Below are 19,705 nucleotides of genomic sequence, written 5' to 3'. Positions count from 1 at the left end.
CTGTCTTAGGAGCACTATTTGAAACAACTCCAACTCCTACAGGCTAGCCACTGCAATTTTGGGGAGAATAACTGCTTTGTAGTCTATGCATAGCATGTGTATTTGCAGCTACACATGCCATCAAACGGAAAATGTCACTTACCCAGTGTACATCTGTTTGTAGCATTTAGTGCTGCAGATTCACGTGCCCCCTCCCTCCTCCCAGGAAGCCTGTAGTCGTTGCAGTTTTTTTCCTCTATTGTACATATGTAGATACATTTACATTTGCATGGACATCTATTCTTATTTACTATTTCTATGCAACATTTATATTATTATACTCTATCACTCCTTCCTACACCTTTTTGCAGGAAAACAATCTTAACAATGGAGTCAATGACCATGCATAGGAATTTCTTTTTTTTCGTTTTCATAAGCTAATTTTCATTAGTACACGTTAATCCTACCACCACTGCCGCGCGGGGAGTTTGGCCTACTGAATGTGAATTTAACCTTTCTTATTATAAATATTATAACTGCCCTCTAGATTAATCTTGGTTTTAATTCAAATGATGTTATCATTGTTAATCTTCATTTTTATTTTTTTATGCCGATCTTTAAAAATGAATTGTTAAAAGGCCTATCTGGTATTCAATCACAATAACCATTTTTGACCATTAACATAGTATTTTATTTTTAGATTATTTTGAAAGAGAGAGAGGAAAAGAAAGGACGTTTACCTACTGATCAGTCTCTTGTTGGATCTGAGGAACAGAAAGATGCACCCTTAAATTTTCCTGATGATCAATCTGAGGAACTAGCATCTCAAGAAGGTCAGTAATTAAAGTATGGTATTTGGATCCATGCTGCCTCTTCAAAAGTATTTTAATTACGTGTTTTTATCTCTTTGATTTATTGCTATACAGTGGGACCAGGCTGCAAGCAGTAAACAAAGTAGCATCTGGTTTCTCTTTGCCGAGTCTAGTTTACCATGCCATTCTAATATCTGAATTCCCCTCCCACTCTTTCCTCTTTAATGCACCAGTCCACCTGAAATTGAAAGGTTTCAGCCTTGACCTAATCACCCCATTTTTATGTCTGGTGAAGCCAAAGACCTTTTGAGAACAATGCACAGAGTGGACATTAGACTGAGCTCCCTTTTTTTGGGTCTGCCCTCTTTAGCCATTACTTGATTGAAAAGTCTGTCACATTTGGGTCCGTTTACTTGAGTTTTAAGCAGTTACACGTTTAGCGTTGATAATTGGTATACTAAAGTAATCTGTATTGTGGAGCATTGCTGCTAAGATTGCTTGCAATTTGTGTAACCACTGGCTACTTTTCGGGGTAGCATTCCAGCCCATCATTCTTTTGTCCACCATGCCATCTGTTTGGACCCACCCATAGATAAATCAGTCTTGACCCTGCTCCAGTAGGAACAGTCCATCCTGAACTGCCAGGGCAGGCCCTCCCTGAACCGTTACACTAGCAATTCAAGACTGGTTTTGCCCTGATTTGGGCTATTCAGTTGGATGTAGCTTAGCTCCAGTGTCACAGTGAGCACAGGACCCATTTCTGGGCATACATTTGCCACTTAGGACAGTACATCATACACACTAAAGGAGATGGGAGGAATGGTTGCAATTTGTCTAACTACTGACAAATGCTAGGGGAAAGCCATTCTCCCCTTTGTTCTTTTGCCCACCATGTTACCTCAGTTTGGACCCAGCCATATGCAAATTCATCTGGCTGTATTAGGTGCAGTCTAGAATGTACTGCCACCCAGGTCATCAAGTGCTGGGTTCAAATTGGGGTGGAATGGTGGGCAAAAGAACATCTGATATAGACTTCTAGCCACAGATTCCTTATGTTATAATTATCCCCAGGCATCAGACTTGATCTGGAAATGTTTTGTGAGCAGTACCCCTGTGTGCCAGAAGGTGGTGTTATTCAGCTCTGCATGGTGTCATCAATGTCATCCGCGCTGAAAGGTATGTGTCCTGTGCCTAGATAGATGCCACCCTAATGCATTGAAGTCAGTTAATTTCTTTTTGTGCCAGTCAGCACAGATCCAGAGAAGAGCTACCCCCACGCCCTTTTTGTCTGACCTTTATTTTGTTCCCAACCGTTTTGTTGAAGTCTTTTGAGACATTGTCTCCTGGTGTGATAGGAATGGCCACAAGGAAGACAGGTTCAAGCCCTGTGGTGCCAGTCACCGGCAAATGTCGGTGACAGATCAACACCTAGTCTGCCTTTGGTGCCTTGAGCATGACCATGATGGCAAGTCCTGTATCGATTGTCTCGCCACACACCCCAAGGCCTTGAGCGAGCTGTCCATAAGCTCCTTGCTCCTTAACACGTGATGGTCCTGATCCCGGTTGAGAGGAAGCTCCCAGAATCGGTTGCATAGCCATTCCAAGTGCTCGTTGTCGAAGTCGTCCCAGCATTCGGGTAAGTCCTCATGCATGACAAGAAGTTGAAGAGGTCTTCAACTTTGCCCTCTCCGTCTAAGTCATCCATGAGCTGAAGGAACGTTTGTTTGCATTCAAAACCTGGCTCTGCGGTTGACTGTGCGCCAGGGCCACCGCCTTCCCTCACTGAATTTTCCGTAGCCAAAGTGACCCTTCCCAACCCTGGGAGTTTTGAGGCCATGACCCTCTTATTTGAGTGGTCCCTCCCCTTAGGCTTGCCCTCTGGTACCGAGGGGCCCCTGCGGGTGTTCTGCTGGCAGACTCATGTGGATTGACGCTGGTCGAGCCAATCTGACCTTCTGCAGGACCAGCTCCATTGCTGACATTTCCAATGGTGCGGTTTCCATACACTTCCCAGACTCTGAAATGGGCTGGATGGGTGTTGTCTGGCCCCGAAGGGAGGCGTTCCTTTCAGGTCTGCTCCTGTGCCCTATTCCTTTGGGCTAGGACTTGGGGATGATTGGGAGGGGCCAATGTACCCCGGTGAATACCAGCCCCTATATGTCACTGAGGACACCTGGTATGAGGATCTGGCGGATGCCAGTGGTCTGGACACCTCCCTAGATACTGGCTTGGTTTCTCCTCCTAGTGTGGCGACAGAGGAAGAAGTCTCATTTGCTATGGTGGTAGGGAGGACGGCTGAGGTCCTGGACCTCTAGCCGCCCTCTGTGACAGTCAAGAAGAATGTCTTGATGGAGGTGCTTCAGCCAGAAGTGACCCCATCCAAACCACTTCTCCTCGTTAACAGAACCCTCACACTCTGGGCCTGGTCCAAGCCCTGCAAAGGGTTGCCTATGAATAGAACAAATGACGTGAAACATTCTAACGTTTCGGCCCCATGCGTCACTGCTGAGCTCAGGGCCTTTAAACAACGCTGTAGGAGACAGTAGAGGAAATGTAGAGCTGTTTATAATGTCACAGAAAAGGCTAAACACAAGCTTTGTTTATCTAAATACAAAACTCTTATTGCAGAAAAAGACCCATTTTACTAAAAAGATATAAGAAGCTAAAAATTAATCTAAAGAATTGTTTAACACAATCACTAAGCTGGGTATGAATACCAAAACACATATTGACACCAGCCAATTCTTCTGCAACACACTGGCCAACATTTTTTCTGCAAAAAGTGGAAGCAGTGTATATCAGGTTCTCCTCTGTAGACGCTCTCTCTGTGCCTCATCCTCCTTGCCATTATCTCCAGAGCAGAAGACTTTCAGTGAGTTCGCCTCTCCCTCTTTGGAGGATGTCCTCAGAATACTCTGCTCCACCACCTCAGGTTCCCTTCCGGAGCTGTACCCTCCGAGGGTGGCTAAATTAGCAGCAGAGGCTGTTGCCTTAATGCTCACAGCCATCTTTCATCTTATGCCCAAGTCTGGCACTTTTGCATCCCTATGGAAGAAAGCCTCAGTATTCCCACTCCTAAAAAAAAAAAAAAAAAAGATAGTCTAGATCCAAACAACTATTGCCCCATCTCTAGCCTAGGTCTGCCAGCTAAAGTAGCGGAAAACATCATGAACCTTCAGCTTGTTGAGTACATTCATTGTAAAAACCTTCTAGACTCTACTCAATTTGGCTTCTGGAGAGGCCACAGCACGGAGATGGCACTTGTCAATACTACCAAAGAGATTAGGTTGGCGGTTGACCGGAGCAAAGGGGCAGCCCTTATTCTGCTCGATCTCTCTGCGGCCTTTGATACTGTGAATTGTGGGCTTCTGCTGAATTGCCTAGCAAATACTGAGATCATTGGTTCATCCTGAGCACTAATGAAATTCTTCCTCTTGGGCTGCGAGCAGTCTGTCTGCCTGGACGATTTTACCTCACACTGCTTCTCTCTTCCATGTGGGGTCCAACAGAGTTCCTCACTCAGCCCAACCTTTTTTAACATTTATGTCACCCCACTGGTTGACCTGATAAAAACCTTTGGTTTTTCCTGACATCGTACCCAGACGATACCCAGATCGGCATCTCCCTAGCTAATGATGTCAAGGGCAATGTCCAGTTTTTGTGATCGATGCAGGCTGTTAACTCCTGGATGGACAAGTACAGCCTAAAGCTCAACTAAGAAAAGATATCTTATTGTTTGGAGTACCAACCTCCTTTTGGACCCCAACCCGCTGGCCGCTTTTCATGGACAGCAGGGTTATGGCCAGGTGCTTGTGACTTTTCATGGCCCCTTGCCAAAACCAGTCCGCCTTTCACTCCTTTCATGGCCATGGAAAGTGCTTCCAGCTGCTACCTACTCAGTCTTCTCAACCCCCCGAATGGTGGAAGATGCAGTACCCACAGACCTCGTGGGTCAGGTAGCCAGAGATCGGGCCAGTGAACCACCCACTCCACTGGCAGCCACAGCCTCCAGCCATCATGGCATCCAGTGGAAGGCAGGATATGCCATCACGTGCTCTACTGGAGTTCAATAACACCTGACCGCTGTTTTCTCCAGTTTGTCTCTCCCCTTTGTGACTACTACTCCACCCATGCCACCTACTTGCCACAGGCTGGAGGAGGACCACATCTCTTTACTTTGTCAGGAAGTGGCAATGCTCTTGGCCAAGGGAGACAAAAGGACAGAGGCCTTCATCTTACCTATACTTGCACTCTCAATCTCTTTCAGAAAAAGGAGAAATTCAGAATGCTCATGCTTGCTCAAGTCCGGTCATCCCTGGACCTGTGAGACTGGATGGTAGAGTTGGACTTGCAGGATGCATACTTCCACATTTCCGTCCTGCCTGCCCACAGATGTTGACTGAAGTTCACAGTTTTCAGTTTGCTGTGCTCCCCATTGTCCTTACCAGTGCCCTCAGGTGTTCACCATGGTGATGACGATGGTGACAGCTCATCTGCGGAGATCAGGGGTGCCAGTCTTCTCATATCTCGACGACTGGCTGTTGAAGTTGAGTGTACCTCAAGCGGTGGTATCAACCTCCAGTCTACGGTGCCCCTCCTGCACTCGCTGGGGTTAACTATAAACATGATGAAGTCCCACCTGACTCCCTTCTCAGATGCTCCCTTTCATTGGGGCTGTTCTCGACACTGTGCAGTTTTGGGTTTATCCTCCCTAACAGTGAGTTCAGTATATTCAGGCTACAATACCGATATTTCATCTCAGTCCTGGGTTTCGATGAGACTGAATCTGAGGCTGCCTGGCCTCATGGCCTTCTGCATTCTTCTGCTTGTGATGCAAGCCCATTGGCATATGTGGGCTCTGCAGTGGGACCTGAAGTTCCAGTGGGCGAAGCATCAGCTAGATTTCTCTGACGTGGTCCAAATCTCAGCGAGCACTCAAAAGCTCTTCAGTGGTGGCTGACAGACCACGATTAGGTCAGCAGCAGACTTAGCTCCTATTCTCAACTAGCTCTGACAGTAGTGACCGTTGCATTACTCCTGGGATGGGGCGGCCATCTGGGAGAAGTGGAGATCAGAGGGCTCTGGTTTCCAGCGGAATCGGGACTCCACATCAACCTTTTGGCGCTCTGTGTTATCCCTTTGGCATTGAAAAGCTTTCTACCTTCCACCAAGGGAAGGCTAGTGAAGGTGTTCAGATAACACCATTGCCATGAGGTACTACAGTGGGGGTCATGAGCTTTCTGTCAAGAGGCCCTGCACATCTGGATAGGGCTGGAGCATCAGGGTATTTCCCTGGTGGTTCAACACCTGGTGGGCTCTGAATGTGGACAAACTCAGCCGAATTCACCTAGCGGATCACAAACGATGTCTCCAACTGGAGATGATGCAAGGTCTCCTTCAGCAGTGGGAAGGGCCTTGATAAGATTGGTTTGCCACTGCCAAAAACACACAGTATCAGCAGTTCTGTGCATTGGCGTTTCCAAGGCAGTGCTTGCTGAGGGATGCCTTTCGTCTCATGTGGCACTTCTGCCTCCTGTCTGCCTTTGGGCCCATATCACTCCTGCCCAGAGATCTCAAGAAGATCTGCAGTGATCAGGCCCAAGTCATCCTAGTGGCTCCGAACTGGGCTTGGAAAGTCTGGTATCCCAAACTGTTGAGCATGTCCATCTGTCCTCCAATCAAGTTGTCTCTTCGGAAGGATCTTCTGTCACAGCAGCAGAATATGGTTCTCCACCTATCAGTGCTCCACCTTTATGAGTTGACAGCTTTCGACTTTCTGCCTGTAGTCTGTAATGTTATTTTGGCAGCTCTGCATCCCTTCAGAAAGTCTGTTTTCACTGGCGGCTGGAGTACGTTTGTGCTGTGGTGTACGGCCAAACAGGTTGAATCTTCACCTGCACCCCTTTCCCAAGTTCTTTTGTTTATTTTTTCTCTGGCCCAGCAGGGCTCTACATTGGGCATGGTGAAGGGTTATTTATCTGCCACCTCTGCCTTCCTGCGGCTGCCAGATCACCCTTCCCTCTTCAAGTCCCCTATTGTAAATAGGTTTCCTTAAAGGTCTGCAGCATATTACCTCCAGCTCTCTTTGTTATTCCTCACTGGAACCTTATCTTGGTTCTTACCTTTCTATTGTGTAATCTCTTTGAGCTGCTTCATCTCTGCCCTCTTAGGCTCCTCACCATCAAGGTGGCCTCTCCGGTGGCAAGTAGATATGCATGAAGTGTAAGTGAACTGCAGGTGCTGTCATCTCAGCCTCCATTTCTTATGAGACAAACTGGTCCTTCGGATTTGTGCATCCTTCTTGCCGAAGGTAGTCGCCCCATTCCACATAGGTCAGTCCATCACTTTGCCTGCCTTTTAACTCGCCACCTCATCCCTCTGAGGAAGAGGAGAGATTTCACAAGTCGGACCCGAAAAGAGCATTGTCGTTCTACTGTGAATGTACAAAACTACTCCTAGTGGACGATCAATTCCTTGTGAGATATGTTAGAGCCAAGAAAAAAAAGACCACGCAGAAAGTAACCATGCATTAAGATCTACTGCACATTGGTGTTTATGCAATCCCAAAAGGGTTTGTGTGCTCGTTCCACCAGAGCAAAGGCTGCGACCACTGCATCAGCGTGCAGAGGTCTGGTACTGGACATCTGCAAAGCAGAACGTGGGCCTCGCTGCACATGTTCACCGAGCACTACTGCCTGGACGGTCTCCATCAGTTGAACAAGTTACTTATCTTCAACGTATGTGGTAGTCTCTCTATCTAGCTTCAGATTCTTTACCCACCCACTCATTCCCCCTGCTCAGTGAATGGATTTATAGATACAGGGCTATTCCCTGCTTCGTGGCTCCCTGCTCCTGGTGTGGAAATTTGTGAAAAGAAATTGATGTTAGCATGTTGGTGGTGCTTACACCTGCATCGTGCACATAACTTCAGGCATTGACAGCGTCACGTGGAGCCGAAGAGCACCACCTACCGGGTTGTAGGAGTACTGTTCATGAAAACTTTCTGGGTCAAGTGACGTCTAGGGATAATTCTAAGGTAAGGAATCTGCGGCTAGATAGTCTCTACCACATAGTGAGTGGAATTGCTTCCCTGAGTAATTGCCAGTGCTGTGACAAATTGCAAGCCTTTTGTGTGCTTGACCTTCATTATTATTTGACAAGCCTAGCTCTCATTTATAGGCACCCCTTGTTATTTCGGATGTTGTATGTGTGCAGTATGAGGAATGTTCTGTTGCTCCAAGATACACAGCAGCAGATGGGCAGTCTGAAGAATTAAACTCAAATAGAGTCCCGCCATTCATACATGCCTAACCATTCAGATTGTGTGTTGATTTTGATACACATGCTCTGCTTACTCCTGCCATCTAATGTTGGGCTTGGACATTTGCAAGTTGTTTTTCTTCAAAGGTGGGCTTTTGAGTTGTGGAAGGCACTGACTCCACCCTTAGTAGGGAATGTGAATGAACACAGACTCTATTAAATTGTTTTTTTTCCACCATCTAGTTTCGACCTGCACCGAAGAGCTCCACAGCCACCGGCCCTCTAACCAAAAATCTCCAGTAGTTTTATGACTATGGTTGGCGCCAACACAACATGCTGAGCCTCCAAAGACACCTCACACAGAAGAAAAGCACCGCCCCTAAGGGTGTCAGGCCTTGAACCATGTGTCAGCCATAATACAGTGTCTGGTGTCTTTGGGCTCTGGTCAGTACTGACAAAAGGCCTTGGAACCAGCAAAGCACCTGTCCATTTGCATCGACCCTTAATGGATACTGAGCCCCAGTATTGTTTGCAAGCCTTGACTCTGAAGCCACCATGGGCGTCAAAGACTTAATTAACAGTCTTCCCCAATAGTTCGGAGCAGCGAATCCTCCTATGACTGACTACAGTAGGATTTAGATATGAAGCAGAAGAGACATTTTTTTTAAAATCCATCCCCACACTGGGAATATTTAGACCAAGCTACCTCTGCAGAAACCTATTAAGACTTTGTCTCGAAAAAGGAGATTGACATCTGAGGAGGAACGTGTAGCAGCACACCTAGGACAGGGTCATCCATACTCTCCCATGTCTCAAATTCCCCTCCTCAACCTCCTTTCCCACCTCCACTGGCTCCATACTCACTGAAGGGATCCCCACATTTCTTTCATAGTCCTAGTAGCCCTGTCAGTCCTGCTGACCCTTATGAGGTACCTACGAGCCAGGGCCCCCAGGCGAACTGTGGGACGACTATGGTATTGACCCCGTGGGAGACCCAGATCTGAACCACTGCCCTGTTATGTCATCTTTCCTGGGTGATACCAATGTGATATCACAATGTTATCCAATGGTTGAAAACTTTCCAGAAGGTGGATATGCAGGTCCCCTCTGAGGAAGATGATTTTCTTGTAGGGACCCTGTCCTAAGTTTGAACGGTTCCAGTGAGAAACTAGGTTGTTTGTTGACTCGGTGTGATCCCTGATCAAGCAACAACCATAATCCTTTGCAGGGTGAACCACAAATAGTCTCTAAATCATCCTGTGGTTAACCCTGTGTAGCTTGGCACAAAAAGCAGTCTGGCTTAACTCATCAGCAATGTGTAAAGTGTTTATGCAGCACACAAACGGTAATACAGTGGAAGCACAACACAATAAACATTTCAAACCAATTTAGAAAAAGAGTACATAATAATGCATTGACACTAGAGCAACAAGAATTCAATCAGTAGACCAGAGTTATACATTTTTAAAGTTTTTAAGGTTCAAAATAGTGCTTAAATGATAACATCACCAACCATGGACATCTTGTCACTTGAGCACCAAAACCAAGGGCCCAGGAGTGTATGGAGACCTCTTGAGGATTCAGGGCACATTCATGCTTGGTCTGGGTTCAAGATGGTGGAGCCTGTTATGTCCTTGTGGCTCTGAACAGGAGGCCAGCACACCTGGAGTAACTTCTGAAGTCCTGGTTGCAGGTGAAGTAGCAGGACTCAACAGCAGGGCTGACCTCTGACATTTCAAGGCAGGCTTCAGGCATTTCAAATACAGCAGCAGTCTTGCAGAGTGCACAGCCAGTCACAGCAGCAGACAGTCCTCAGAGTCCTTCCGCATGCCTAGTAGTGAACTGAAGTGGGTCTGGGAGACCTATTTTTATCCCCTGGTGCTCTGCTCCCAGAAGGTGGGATACGTTTCTGGAAATATTATTTGAAGCTCTGGGAGTTTCCGGCCTCCCCTGTCCTTGCTCCAAGCTGGCTGCAGTGACAATACGGGGTTGTTAGGTCTATGGTGAGAAGACTGGGCACAGCCTCTTCAGGTGTAAGTGGGGCTGTGCTTAGCTCTGCCTCCCATCCCTAATTTAATCCAGTTAATGGGTAATTCAGGCTCCATAAGTGCCACTATTGTGTGACTGTCTGGGAGGAATTCACAAGGTTCCAACTGTCGGACTCCGTTGTGACCTAAGACAAGCAGCAGGCACAGTGGGCAGGAAAATGCCAACTTTCTAAAAGTGGCATTTTCAAACTTGTAATTATAAATTCAACTTTACCATTAAGGAGTTAATCATTACTAGCTCATAGGTACCAAACATGATAGATCCACCTCCTCTCATTTAGGAATTAGTTTATTAAATGTAGTAAGTAATCCCAATGTTATCCTATGGGAAAGGTAGGCTTCACAGTAGTGAAAAACGAATTTGGGAGTTTTTCACTACCAGGGCATGTAAGACTTAAAAGTGCATGTCCTACCTTTTAATTACACTACACCCTCCCCTATTGGCTACCTAGGGCATACCTTAGGGGTGACTTATAAGTAACTTATAAGTAATAAAAGGGGAGTTTAAGGCTTGGCAAACAGTTTTAAATGTCAACTCTACATGGCAGTAGAACACTGAAGGTCGCAATTTCAGGCTTTCGAACACTGACCCGCACGAAGATTGCCTTTGGTGTCTCAGTTCTGACAACGACGTTGAGGGATGTTCTTTGTGCCAGAGAATGAACCCAAAGACTTTGAAGGAAAGAGAAGCTAAACTGTTCCTGTCAAAGGCTAAAAAGGAGAAGCATGGTCGTTGAAAATCGAGACATCCGGAGGAGTCCTCATCACACCGGTCATCGCATAAGAAGCGGCGGCATGGCTCATGGCATCGTTCCTTTCGATATGACAGCCCAAGATCTTTGTCTCTGGCTTCTAAGTCTTGGCGCCGGTTGACTTAAAAGGTTAGTCCTACCTTATCCCCTCCTCAGTCAAAGTTGCATGATGTATCACACGCTGTGTTTGGTAGAAATTTAGTTGTCGCCGACTAGTTCAGCATGATTCCCTCCTGTTACTCTGAGAGATCAGGAGATAAAAAATCTGGAGTCAAGCCCAGCTTATGCAGGAGTATACGGGTTTTCCATCTCAGTCAAAAGATCCATCTGTCTTTTTAAATGCTATGTCTAGCGTTTTTAATAGGTAGTGCTATTTTCTGATGGATACAACTACCTGTGGATTCCTCACCTTACGAATTCTCCCAATGCGCCAGCATTCAATGGCAAATCTTCTTCCCGTCACAATTGCATGGCTCTGCACGCGACTCCGTCTGATGTCACTGTGGCAATAAGAGGTCCTCGCTGGCGTGCTGACATTAGTTCCCTTTTTTCCGTGCCTTCGACGCTAACCGTTTTCTCTAGTTACTGTTTCGAAGGTGTCCTTTTTGTCTCTGGTTACAATGTCTCCTCCTAAAAAGTTGGGTTTTAAACCTTGACAGGAGTACGGGGTCGCACGTCGGTTACGGACTCTCATGATGACTGCCTTTGGTGCCTAGGTTCGGAGCATGACGTGGAGGAGTGTGTGTCTTGCCAAAGCATGAATCCTAAGGTGCTGAAGGAGAGAGAAACCAAACACTTTCTGGCTAAGGCGAAGAAGGGGCACAGAAGTAATCGCAGATCGTCTTCACATACCTCTTCGAAGAAGCATGAGAAGCGGTGCCGGCAGGACTCTCTGCGTCATTCGGCTACAGGTCGTTCACGATCCAGATATCCATCTAGACGGCGATGTGGGAGGTTAGTCCTATGGTGACTCGACAGCCTCAAAGCCCTCAGGCTTCTCTGGCTCCATCGGTCTGGAGGTGGTTGCACCCTAAGAGGGTTCTCTCTTTTTGCCTGGGGTGCAGGATTCTGATGCCCAGCCGGCACAAGTGCCACTGGAAGATCAGCGGTATCCTGCCTTCCCTGCTCCGGGAGGGGATCCAGTGGCATTTTTTAATGGCATGTTCAACATGTTCAATGCTATGGCCCCTGCTGGTGCACCGGCTGGTCCCACGGGTCCTTTGGCATTATCATTGGGCTCTCTGGCCCCTTATAAGTCGCCACGTTCATGCCTTTTTATCCGGCTGAGGGTGGCGGTTCGGAGCCGATAACTTTGCCATATAGGCCTGAGGCGCCAGGGATATCGCCTTATACACAGTCAACGCCGATGATGGACCCTAAGGTGTCCACGGCGCCAGTGGGATCAGCTCCGGTGCCAGATGGATCCGGATTGGATCGTAGTGTCTCCTTCTCCTGGTCCGCGTCTATTGGTCCTGAAGCCGGTGTCATCGACGTCAGCTAACTCAGTGTCGACGCCGAGATTGGAGGCCAGGTTGAGGTCAGGGAGAAGAGCACTGAGGCTCTTAAAAGAACAAGAGTACCAAAGACCGCTGTTGGAATTAGAGATTGCTGAGCTCTTGAGGTTTTATCAGGGCCTGGATTCAGCCAGTGGGCTGGACACTTCCCCGGAGTGAGATCTTTAATCTCCAGGGGAGTTTACAGAGGAAGCGGCCTCTTTCCATTCTGGGGTCAGGAAGGTGGCAAATTTCTTGGACCTTCCATTGCCAGCTGCTGAGGTTAAAACAAACATTTTGACTGAGGTCCTGCATCCTTCTTCGGCTTCAGCAGAACCATTGCTTACATTTAATGATGCTCTTACGGAGCCTATATTGGAGATTTGGAGGAAACCTTTGTCATCGCCAACTGTGAACTGATCTGTTGCAAGACGGTATAGGGTGGCTCCGGGAGATCTGGGATTTTTATCAAAGCATCTGACTCCAGAGAGTTTAGTAGTCCAGGCCTCATATTCGGCACTTTCTGCACTAGGCTCCTTCCCTGTTATTCCTTCAGAAAGAGAGTCCAAGAGAATGGAGCAGTCAGCTAAGAAGACTTTTTCATCCTGCAGTATGGCCCTGAAAGCGGCAAATGATACCTGTGTTAGGGAGATATGTACCCGCCCTGATGGACGCGGCTAAAGCTGTAGTTTCAGACTTACTGCAGGATATGCAGGGGCAGTACGGTGAGCTCCTGTCAGATGCTCAAGCTGCGGCTAAGCAGATTATCCAGTCTGGTCTGGATTCTACAGACTCAGTGGCCAGGGCGATGGGTACCTCAATCGCTACCAGGAGGCATGTGTGGTTGAGGTCTTTTGGCTTTTCTACAGATGTCCAGACCACTCTGTTGGACCTGCCTTTCGAAGGAGAAAAGCTGTTTGGAGCCAAAGCTGACTCTGCCTTAGAGCGCTTCAAGGACTGTAGGGCCACAGCGAAGTCTTTGGGTCTGCAGGCTTCCACTACTACCCCTTTGAGGTCCTTTTGGAGGTTCAGGGGGTTTGGGCGTGGAGCAGTTTATCGTGGGAGTCCACAGTCCAACAGCCTGCCAGCCTCCCATTTAGATTTTTCAGAGGGCAGGGGAGGGTTCGGACAAAAGGGGCCACCCAGCAGCACCCTGCATCATCCTCTTCTTCTGGGGGACAACAACAAGGGAAGCAGCCCTAGTGTTCTACCCATTTTGAGTCACACTTCTCCTGTAGGGGGAAGGTTATGTCTTTTTCTCCCCGAGTGAGAGTTAGCCACATCAGACTCCTGGGTTTTAAATATTGTGAGGAAAGGATATGCCCTTCCTTTTCAGGAGTTCCCACCCCCCCCCATCCCTCCCTGTCCTTTGTTTTGTTCAGAAGACCATCTACTGTTTTTGCAGCGGGATGTTCATATCTTGTTATCAAAAGGCACAGTGGATTTGGTTCCAGAGCAGGAAAAGGGGTCAGGGTTGTTATTCAAGATATGTCCTGATCCCCAAGAAGGATGGTCGATTGAAACCTATCCTGGATCTGAGGATTTTCAATTGGTTCCTCATGCAGGAGGAGTTCAAGATGCTGACTCTAGAGCAGGTACTTCTGGCGTTGAACAAAGAGGATTGGAGGGTTTCTGTCGACTTGCAGGATGCTTTCATATCCCTATTCTCAAGTCGCACAGGAAGTATCTCCGGTTTGTGGTGGGGTCGCAACACTACCAGTTTGTTGTCCTTCCGTTTGGTCTTAGTTCAGCACCTCGAGTCTTCACGAAGGTGATGGCAGTGGTTGCAGCAAGTCTCAGGAGGAAGGGAATATCGGTATTCCCTTAACTGGATGATTGGTTGATCAAAGCCAAGACGCCAGAGCTCGTGCTGCATCACTTGTAAATGACCACTCAGTTGTTGTTCAGTCTGGGCTTTTTCGGGAAACGTGCCCAAGTCTCACCTGGAGCCCTCTCAGCGCATCATGTTCATAGGGGCAGTACTGGATGTAACATTGAATCGTGCCTGTCCTCCGCCTCAGTGGATTCAGGACATTCAGGCGTTGATTCCAAGGTTTCAAAATGGAGCGGTTGTTCCAGTCCTCAAGGTCCTGCACCTGCTCGGTCTGTTCACTTCTTGCATTCTGTTGGTGACTCATGCACGCTGGCACATGAGGGCTCTTCAGTGGTGCCTCCTCAGGCAGTGGTTTCAACACAAAGGGGATCTCGGAGTCGATAATGATCTCCATAGACGCTACAGCGGATCTACGATGGTGGGCTGTGGGCGGCAACCTTTCCCAACGGATGCTTCCACTCTAGGGTGGGGAGCTCATCTGGGGGACCTGGAGATCAAAGGTCTTTGGTCTCCAGTGGAACAGACTTTTCATATCAATCTGTTAGAATTGCGAGCGATACGTCTGACTATCAAGGCCTTCCTCCCGTCCCTTCGCCGTCAGTCAGTTCAAGTCTTGATGGACAATACTACAGCGATGTGATACATCAACAAGCAGGGAGGAGTAGGGTTGTACCTTCTCTGCAGAGAGGCCCTGCGGCTCTGGTCCTGGGCCCAGGACCATCGGATTTGCTTGGTAGCAAATCTGGCCGGTGTTCTCAACGTATGTTCGGACAGTCTCAGTCGACATTTCTCAGCCGATCAAGAGTGGCGTCTCCATCTGGATCTGGTCCTTCACATCTTTCGGATGTGGGGTTTTCCGATGATAGACCTATTTGCCGCTCGGGAGAACGCGCACTGCCTGTTGTTCTGCAGCCTCCAGTATCCGGTGCAAGGAGCTTTGGGGGAGGCGTTTTGGATGTCTTGGTGCAACCAGTTGCTTTTACGCGTTTCCCCTCATACCCTTGATTCCTCGGGTTCTGAGGAAGATTCGCCAAATCGGGCTCAAGTTATTTTAATAGCTCCGGATTGGCCGAGAAGGGTGTGGTACACGGACCTTCTTCAACTCTCACTGTGCCCTCTGCTCCGTCACCCTCTCAGGGCAGATCTCCTCTCGCAGTCGCAAGGCAGGTTCTACACCCCAACCTCCAGAGCCTGCACCTACATGCCTGGAGATTGAACGGGACAATCCGAGTTCTTTCTCTCTCCCACTAGAGGTAGTGGATGTTATTTTATCGGCCAGACAACACTCCACTAAGACTGTTTATGCCGGCAGGTGGGGAAACTTTATGGCTTGGTGTGGAGAGAAAGAAATTGATCCCTTGAGAGCCCATCTGTCTGATGTTCTGTTGTTTGCTTTAACTTTAGCACAGAAGGGTTGTGCAGTTACGACTGTCAAAGGCTATTTGTCGGCACTGTCAGCCTTTCTCTGCCTTCCGGATCAACCTTCCTTGTTTAAATCACCTATTGTTGTTAGGTTCTTGAAAGGTTTAACAAATACATTTCCTCCCACTCCGTTTCTTATGCCTCAGTGGGGTTTAAATCTGGTTTTAACTTTAATGGGTCCACCGTTTGAACCCATGCATTCTTGAACTTCAGGTGTATTGGTCTTTAAGACAGTTTTCTTTATAGCTATTGCGTCTGCTAGGCATATGAGTGAGCTTCAGGCCCTTAGTGTCAGACCTCCCTTTACATTATTACTCGCTGACAAAGTGGTGCCGAAAACCAGGGTGGCTTTCCTTCCTAAAGTTATCACTCCTTCCCGTATGGGGCAGTCTATTACCCTTTCATCTTTCTACCCTCCTCCTCATCCTTCAAAAGAGGAAGAAAGACTCCATTGCTTGGACCCATAAGGGATCTCAGTTTCTATAGTGAGAGAACATTCGGTTGGATGACTAACTCTTCGTTGGATATGTGGCAAAGATGAAGGGCAGAGCTGTCCGTAAAAGAACTATATCCAGGTGGGTCATTCTTTGCATTAAGATCTGTTATTCATTAGTGTAAGGAAATGCCGCTTTGGCATGGTTACCCCCTAATTTTTTGCCTTTGCTGATGCTAAGTTATGATTTGAAAGTGTGCTGGGACCCTGCTAACCATGCCCCAGCACCAGTGTTCTTTCCTTAAACTGTACCTTTGTCTCCACAATTGGCACAACCCTGGCACCCAGGTAAGTCCCTTGTAACTGGTACCCCTGGCACCAAGGGCCCTGATGCCAGGGAAGGTCTCCAAGGGCTGCAGCATGTCTTATGCCACCCTGGGGACCCCTCACATAGCACTTGCACACTGCCTCTCAGCTTGTGTGTGCTGGTGGGGAGAAAATGACTAAGTCAACATGGCACTCCCCTCAGAGTGCCATGCCAACCTCACACTCCCTGTGGCATAGGTAAGTCAACCCTTGTAGGAAGATGGCTCTGTATATACTATTTCAAAGTAAGAAATAGTGTACACAGAGTCCAAATGTTCCCCTTAGAGGTAAGATAGTGGCAAAAAGAGATAATTCTAATGCTCTATTTTGTGGTAGTGTGGTCGAGCAGTAGGCTTATCAGAGGGTAGTGTTAAGCATTTGTTGTACACACACAGGCAATAAATGTGGAACACACACTCAGACAGTTCCAGGCCAATAGGTTTTTATATAGAAAAATATATTTTCTTAGTTTATTTTAAGAACCACAGGTTCAAGATTTACAAACAATACTTTAAATGAAAGGTATTTCACTCAGGTATCTTAGGAACGTTGAATTATCACAATAGCATGTACAGTGTTGGCAAAAATGGCAATAAGCTATTTTAAAAGTGGACACTACAAAAATCAACAGTTCCTGGGGGGAGGTAAGTATTTGTTAGGTTCACAGGTAAGTAAAGCACTTACAGGGTTCAAAGTTGGGTCCAAGGTAGCCCACCGTTGGGGGTTCAAGGCAACCCCAAAGTTACCACACCAGCAGCTCAGGGCCGGTCAGGTACAGAGGTCAAAGTGGTTCCCAAAACACATAGGCTTCAATGGAAATAGGGATGCCCCGGTTCCAGTCTGCCAGCAGGTAAGTACCCGTGACTTCGGAGGGCAGACCAGGGGTGTTTTGTAGGGCACCAGGGGGGACACAAGCAGGCACAGAAAGTACACCCTTAGCGGCACAGGGGCGGCCCGGTGCAGAGTGCAAACAGGCGTCAGGTTTGCAATAGGATTCAGTGGGGAGACCCGGGGGTCTCTTCAGCGATGCAGGCAGACAAGGGGGAGGGCTCCTCGGGGTAGCCACCACCTGGGCTAGGAAGAGGGCCGCCTGGGGGTCGCTCCTGCACTGTAGTTTGGTTCCTTCAGGTCCTGGGGGCTGCGGGTGCAGTGTGTTTTCCAGGCGTCTGGGTCCTTGAAGCAGGCAGTCGCGTTCAGGGGGAGCCTCTGGATTCCCTCTGCAGGCTTCGCTGTGGGGGCTCAGGGGGTCAACTCTGGCTACTCACGGGCTCGCAGTCGCCGGGGAGTCCTCCCTGTAGAGTTAGTTTTGCGCAGGTCGAGCCGGGGGTGTCGGGTGCAGAGTGGAATGTCTCACGCTTCCGGCGGGAAAGGTGGGGTCTTTAAAAGTTGCTTCTTTGTTGCAAAGTTGCAGTTCTTGTGAACAGGGCCGCTGTCCTCGGGAGCATCTTGGTCCTTTTAGATGCAGGGTAGTCCTCTGAGGCTTCAGAGGTCGCTGGACCCTGGGGGATGCGTTGCTGTTGCAGTTTTTCTTGAAGTGGGGAGACAGGCCAGTAGGGCTGGGGCCTAAGCAGTTGGTGTCTCCGTCTTCTCTGCAGGGCTTCAGGTCAGCAGTCCTTCGTCTTCAGGTTGCAGGAATCTGTTTCCTGGGATCTGGGGAGCCCCTAAATACTGAATGTAGGGGTGTGTTTAGGTCTGGGAGGTCAGTAGCCAATGGCTACTGTCCTTGAGGGTGGCTACACCCTCTTTGTGCCTCCTCCCTGAGGGGATGGGGGCACATCCCTATTCCTATTGGGGGAATCCTCCAATCTCAAGATGGAGGATTTCTAAAGGCAGGGGTCACCTCACCTCAGCTCAGGGCACCTTAGGGGCAGTCCTGACTGGTGGGTGACTCCTCCTCGGTTTATTATTCTGAGAAGTTTGATACCAAACTTCCCAGTATTCAGTGTAGCCATTATGGAGCTGTGGAGTTCGTTTTAAGCACTTACACTTTCAGTTTCCTGGGTATAAGCAGCCCACCGTTGGGGATTCAAGGCAACCCCAAAGTCACCGCACAAGCAACACAGGGCCGGTCAGGTGCAGAGGTCAAAGGAGGGCCCAAAACACACATGAAGAACAGGGGTGCTCCAGTTCCAGTCTCCCAGCAGGTAAGTACCTGCGTCTTCAGAGAGCAGACCAGGGGGCTTTGTAGAGCATGGGGGGTGGGGAGACACAAACAGGCACACAAAAAACCCTCAGCGGCACAGGGGCGGCCGGGTGCAGTGTGCTTATCAGGCGTTGGGTTTTCAATAGAAATCAATGGAGAGACCATGGGGGGGTCAATCTACCGGTGCAGGATGGCTTCTCGGGCCAGCCATCGACTGGGCAAGGCAGAGGGTTGCCTGATTTTCCCTCCTGCACTTGAGTTCGGTTCCTTTTGGTCCTGGGGGCTGCGGGTGCAGTGCTTGGACCAGGTGCCGGGTTCTTTGTTCCAGGCAGTCGTGGTCAGGGGGAGCCTCTGGATCTTCTCTGCATGCATCGCTGTGAGGGCGCAGGGGGGTCGTCTCAGGTTACTCACGTAGTTGCAGGCGCCTGGGAGTCCTCTCTGCGGCGTTAGTTCTCTGGAGCTCGAGCCGGGGTGTCAGATGCAGGGTATGAATTTGCACGCTTCCGACGGGAAGAGTGAGTTCTTTAGAAGTTGCTAAAAAGTTGCAAAGTTGTTGCTCTTTTTGAACAGTGCTGCTGTTTTTGGGAGTTTCTTGGTGCTTTGGTTCAGGGCAGTCCTCTGAGGCTTCAGAGGTTGCTGGTCCCTGTCAGATGCGTAGCTGTGCAGATTTTTTTAGTCTAGAGACAGGCTGGTAGGGCTGGGGACAAGTCAGTTGTTGTCTCCTTCTCTGTACGGCTTTCAGGTCAGCAGTCCTTCTTTGTGTAGGTTACAGGAATCTGATTTTCTGGGTTGCCACTAAATACTAGATTTAGGGGTGTGTTTAGGTCAGGAGGGCAGTAGCCAATGGCTACTGTCCTGAAGGGTGGCTACACCCTCTTTGCGCCTCCTGCCTGAGTGGAGGAGGGCACATCCCTAATCCTATTGGGGGAATCCTCCAATCTCAAGATGGAGGATTTCTAAAGGCAGGGGTCACCTCAGCTCAGCTCAGGGCACCTTAGGGGCAGACCTGACTGGTGGGTGACTCCTCCTCGTTTTTCTCATCATCTCCTCCAGCCTTGCTGCCAAAAGTGGGGCCAGTGGCCGGAGTGGTAGGCATCTCCACTAGCTGGGATGCCCTGGGGTGCTGTAACAAAAGGCATGAGCCTTTTGAGGCTCACCACCAG

General features: G+C 48.6%; 1 protein-coding gene across 2 annotated transcripts in view; it reads left to right on the top strand.

The window, feature by feature from the left end:
- Positions 1–19,705, top strand: part of SECISBP2L (SECIS binding protein 2 like) — a 435,435-nt gene that overhangs the window by 238,708 nt on the left and 177,022 nt on the right. For both annotated transcript variants that reach the window (XM_069222506.1, XM_069222505.1), the window contains exon 13: positions 680–812. In XM_069222506.1, the coding sequence (XP_069078607.1) occupies positions 680–812 (133 nt within the window). The remainder of the gene's footprint in view (positions 1–679; positions 813–19,705) is intronic.

Source organism: Pleurodeles waltl, chromosome 3_1 (assembly GCF_031143425.1).
Source record: "Pleurodeles waltl isolate 20211129_DDA chromosome 3_1, aPleWal1.hap1.20221129, whole genome shotgun sequence".
NCBI lineage: Eukaryota > Metazoa > Chordata > Amphibia > Caudata > Salamandridae > Pleurodeles > Pleurodeles waltl.
Note: the sequence above shows the minus strand (reverse complement) of the source record. Positions and strands in the feature narration are given on the sequence as shown.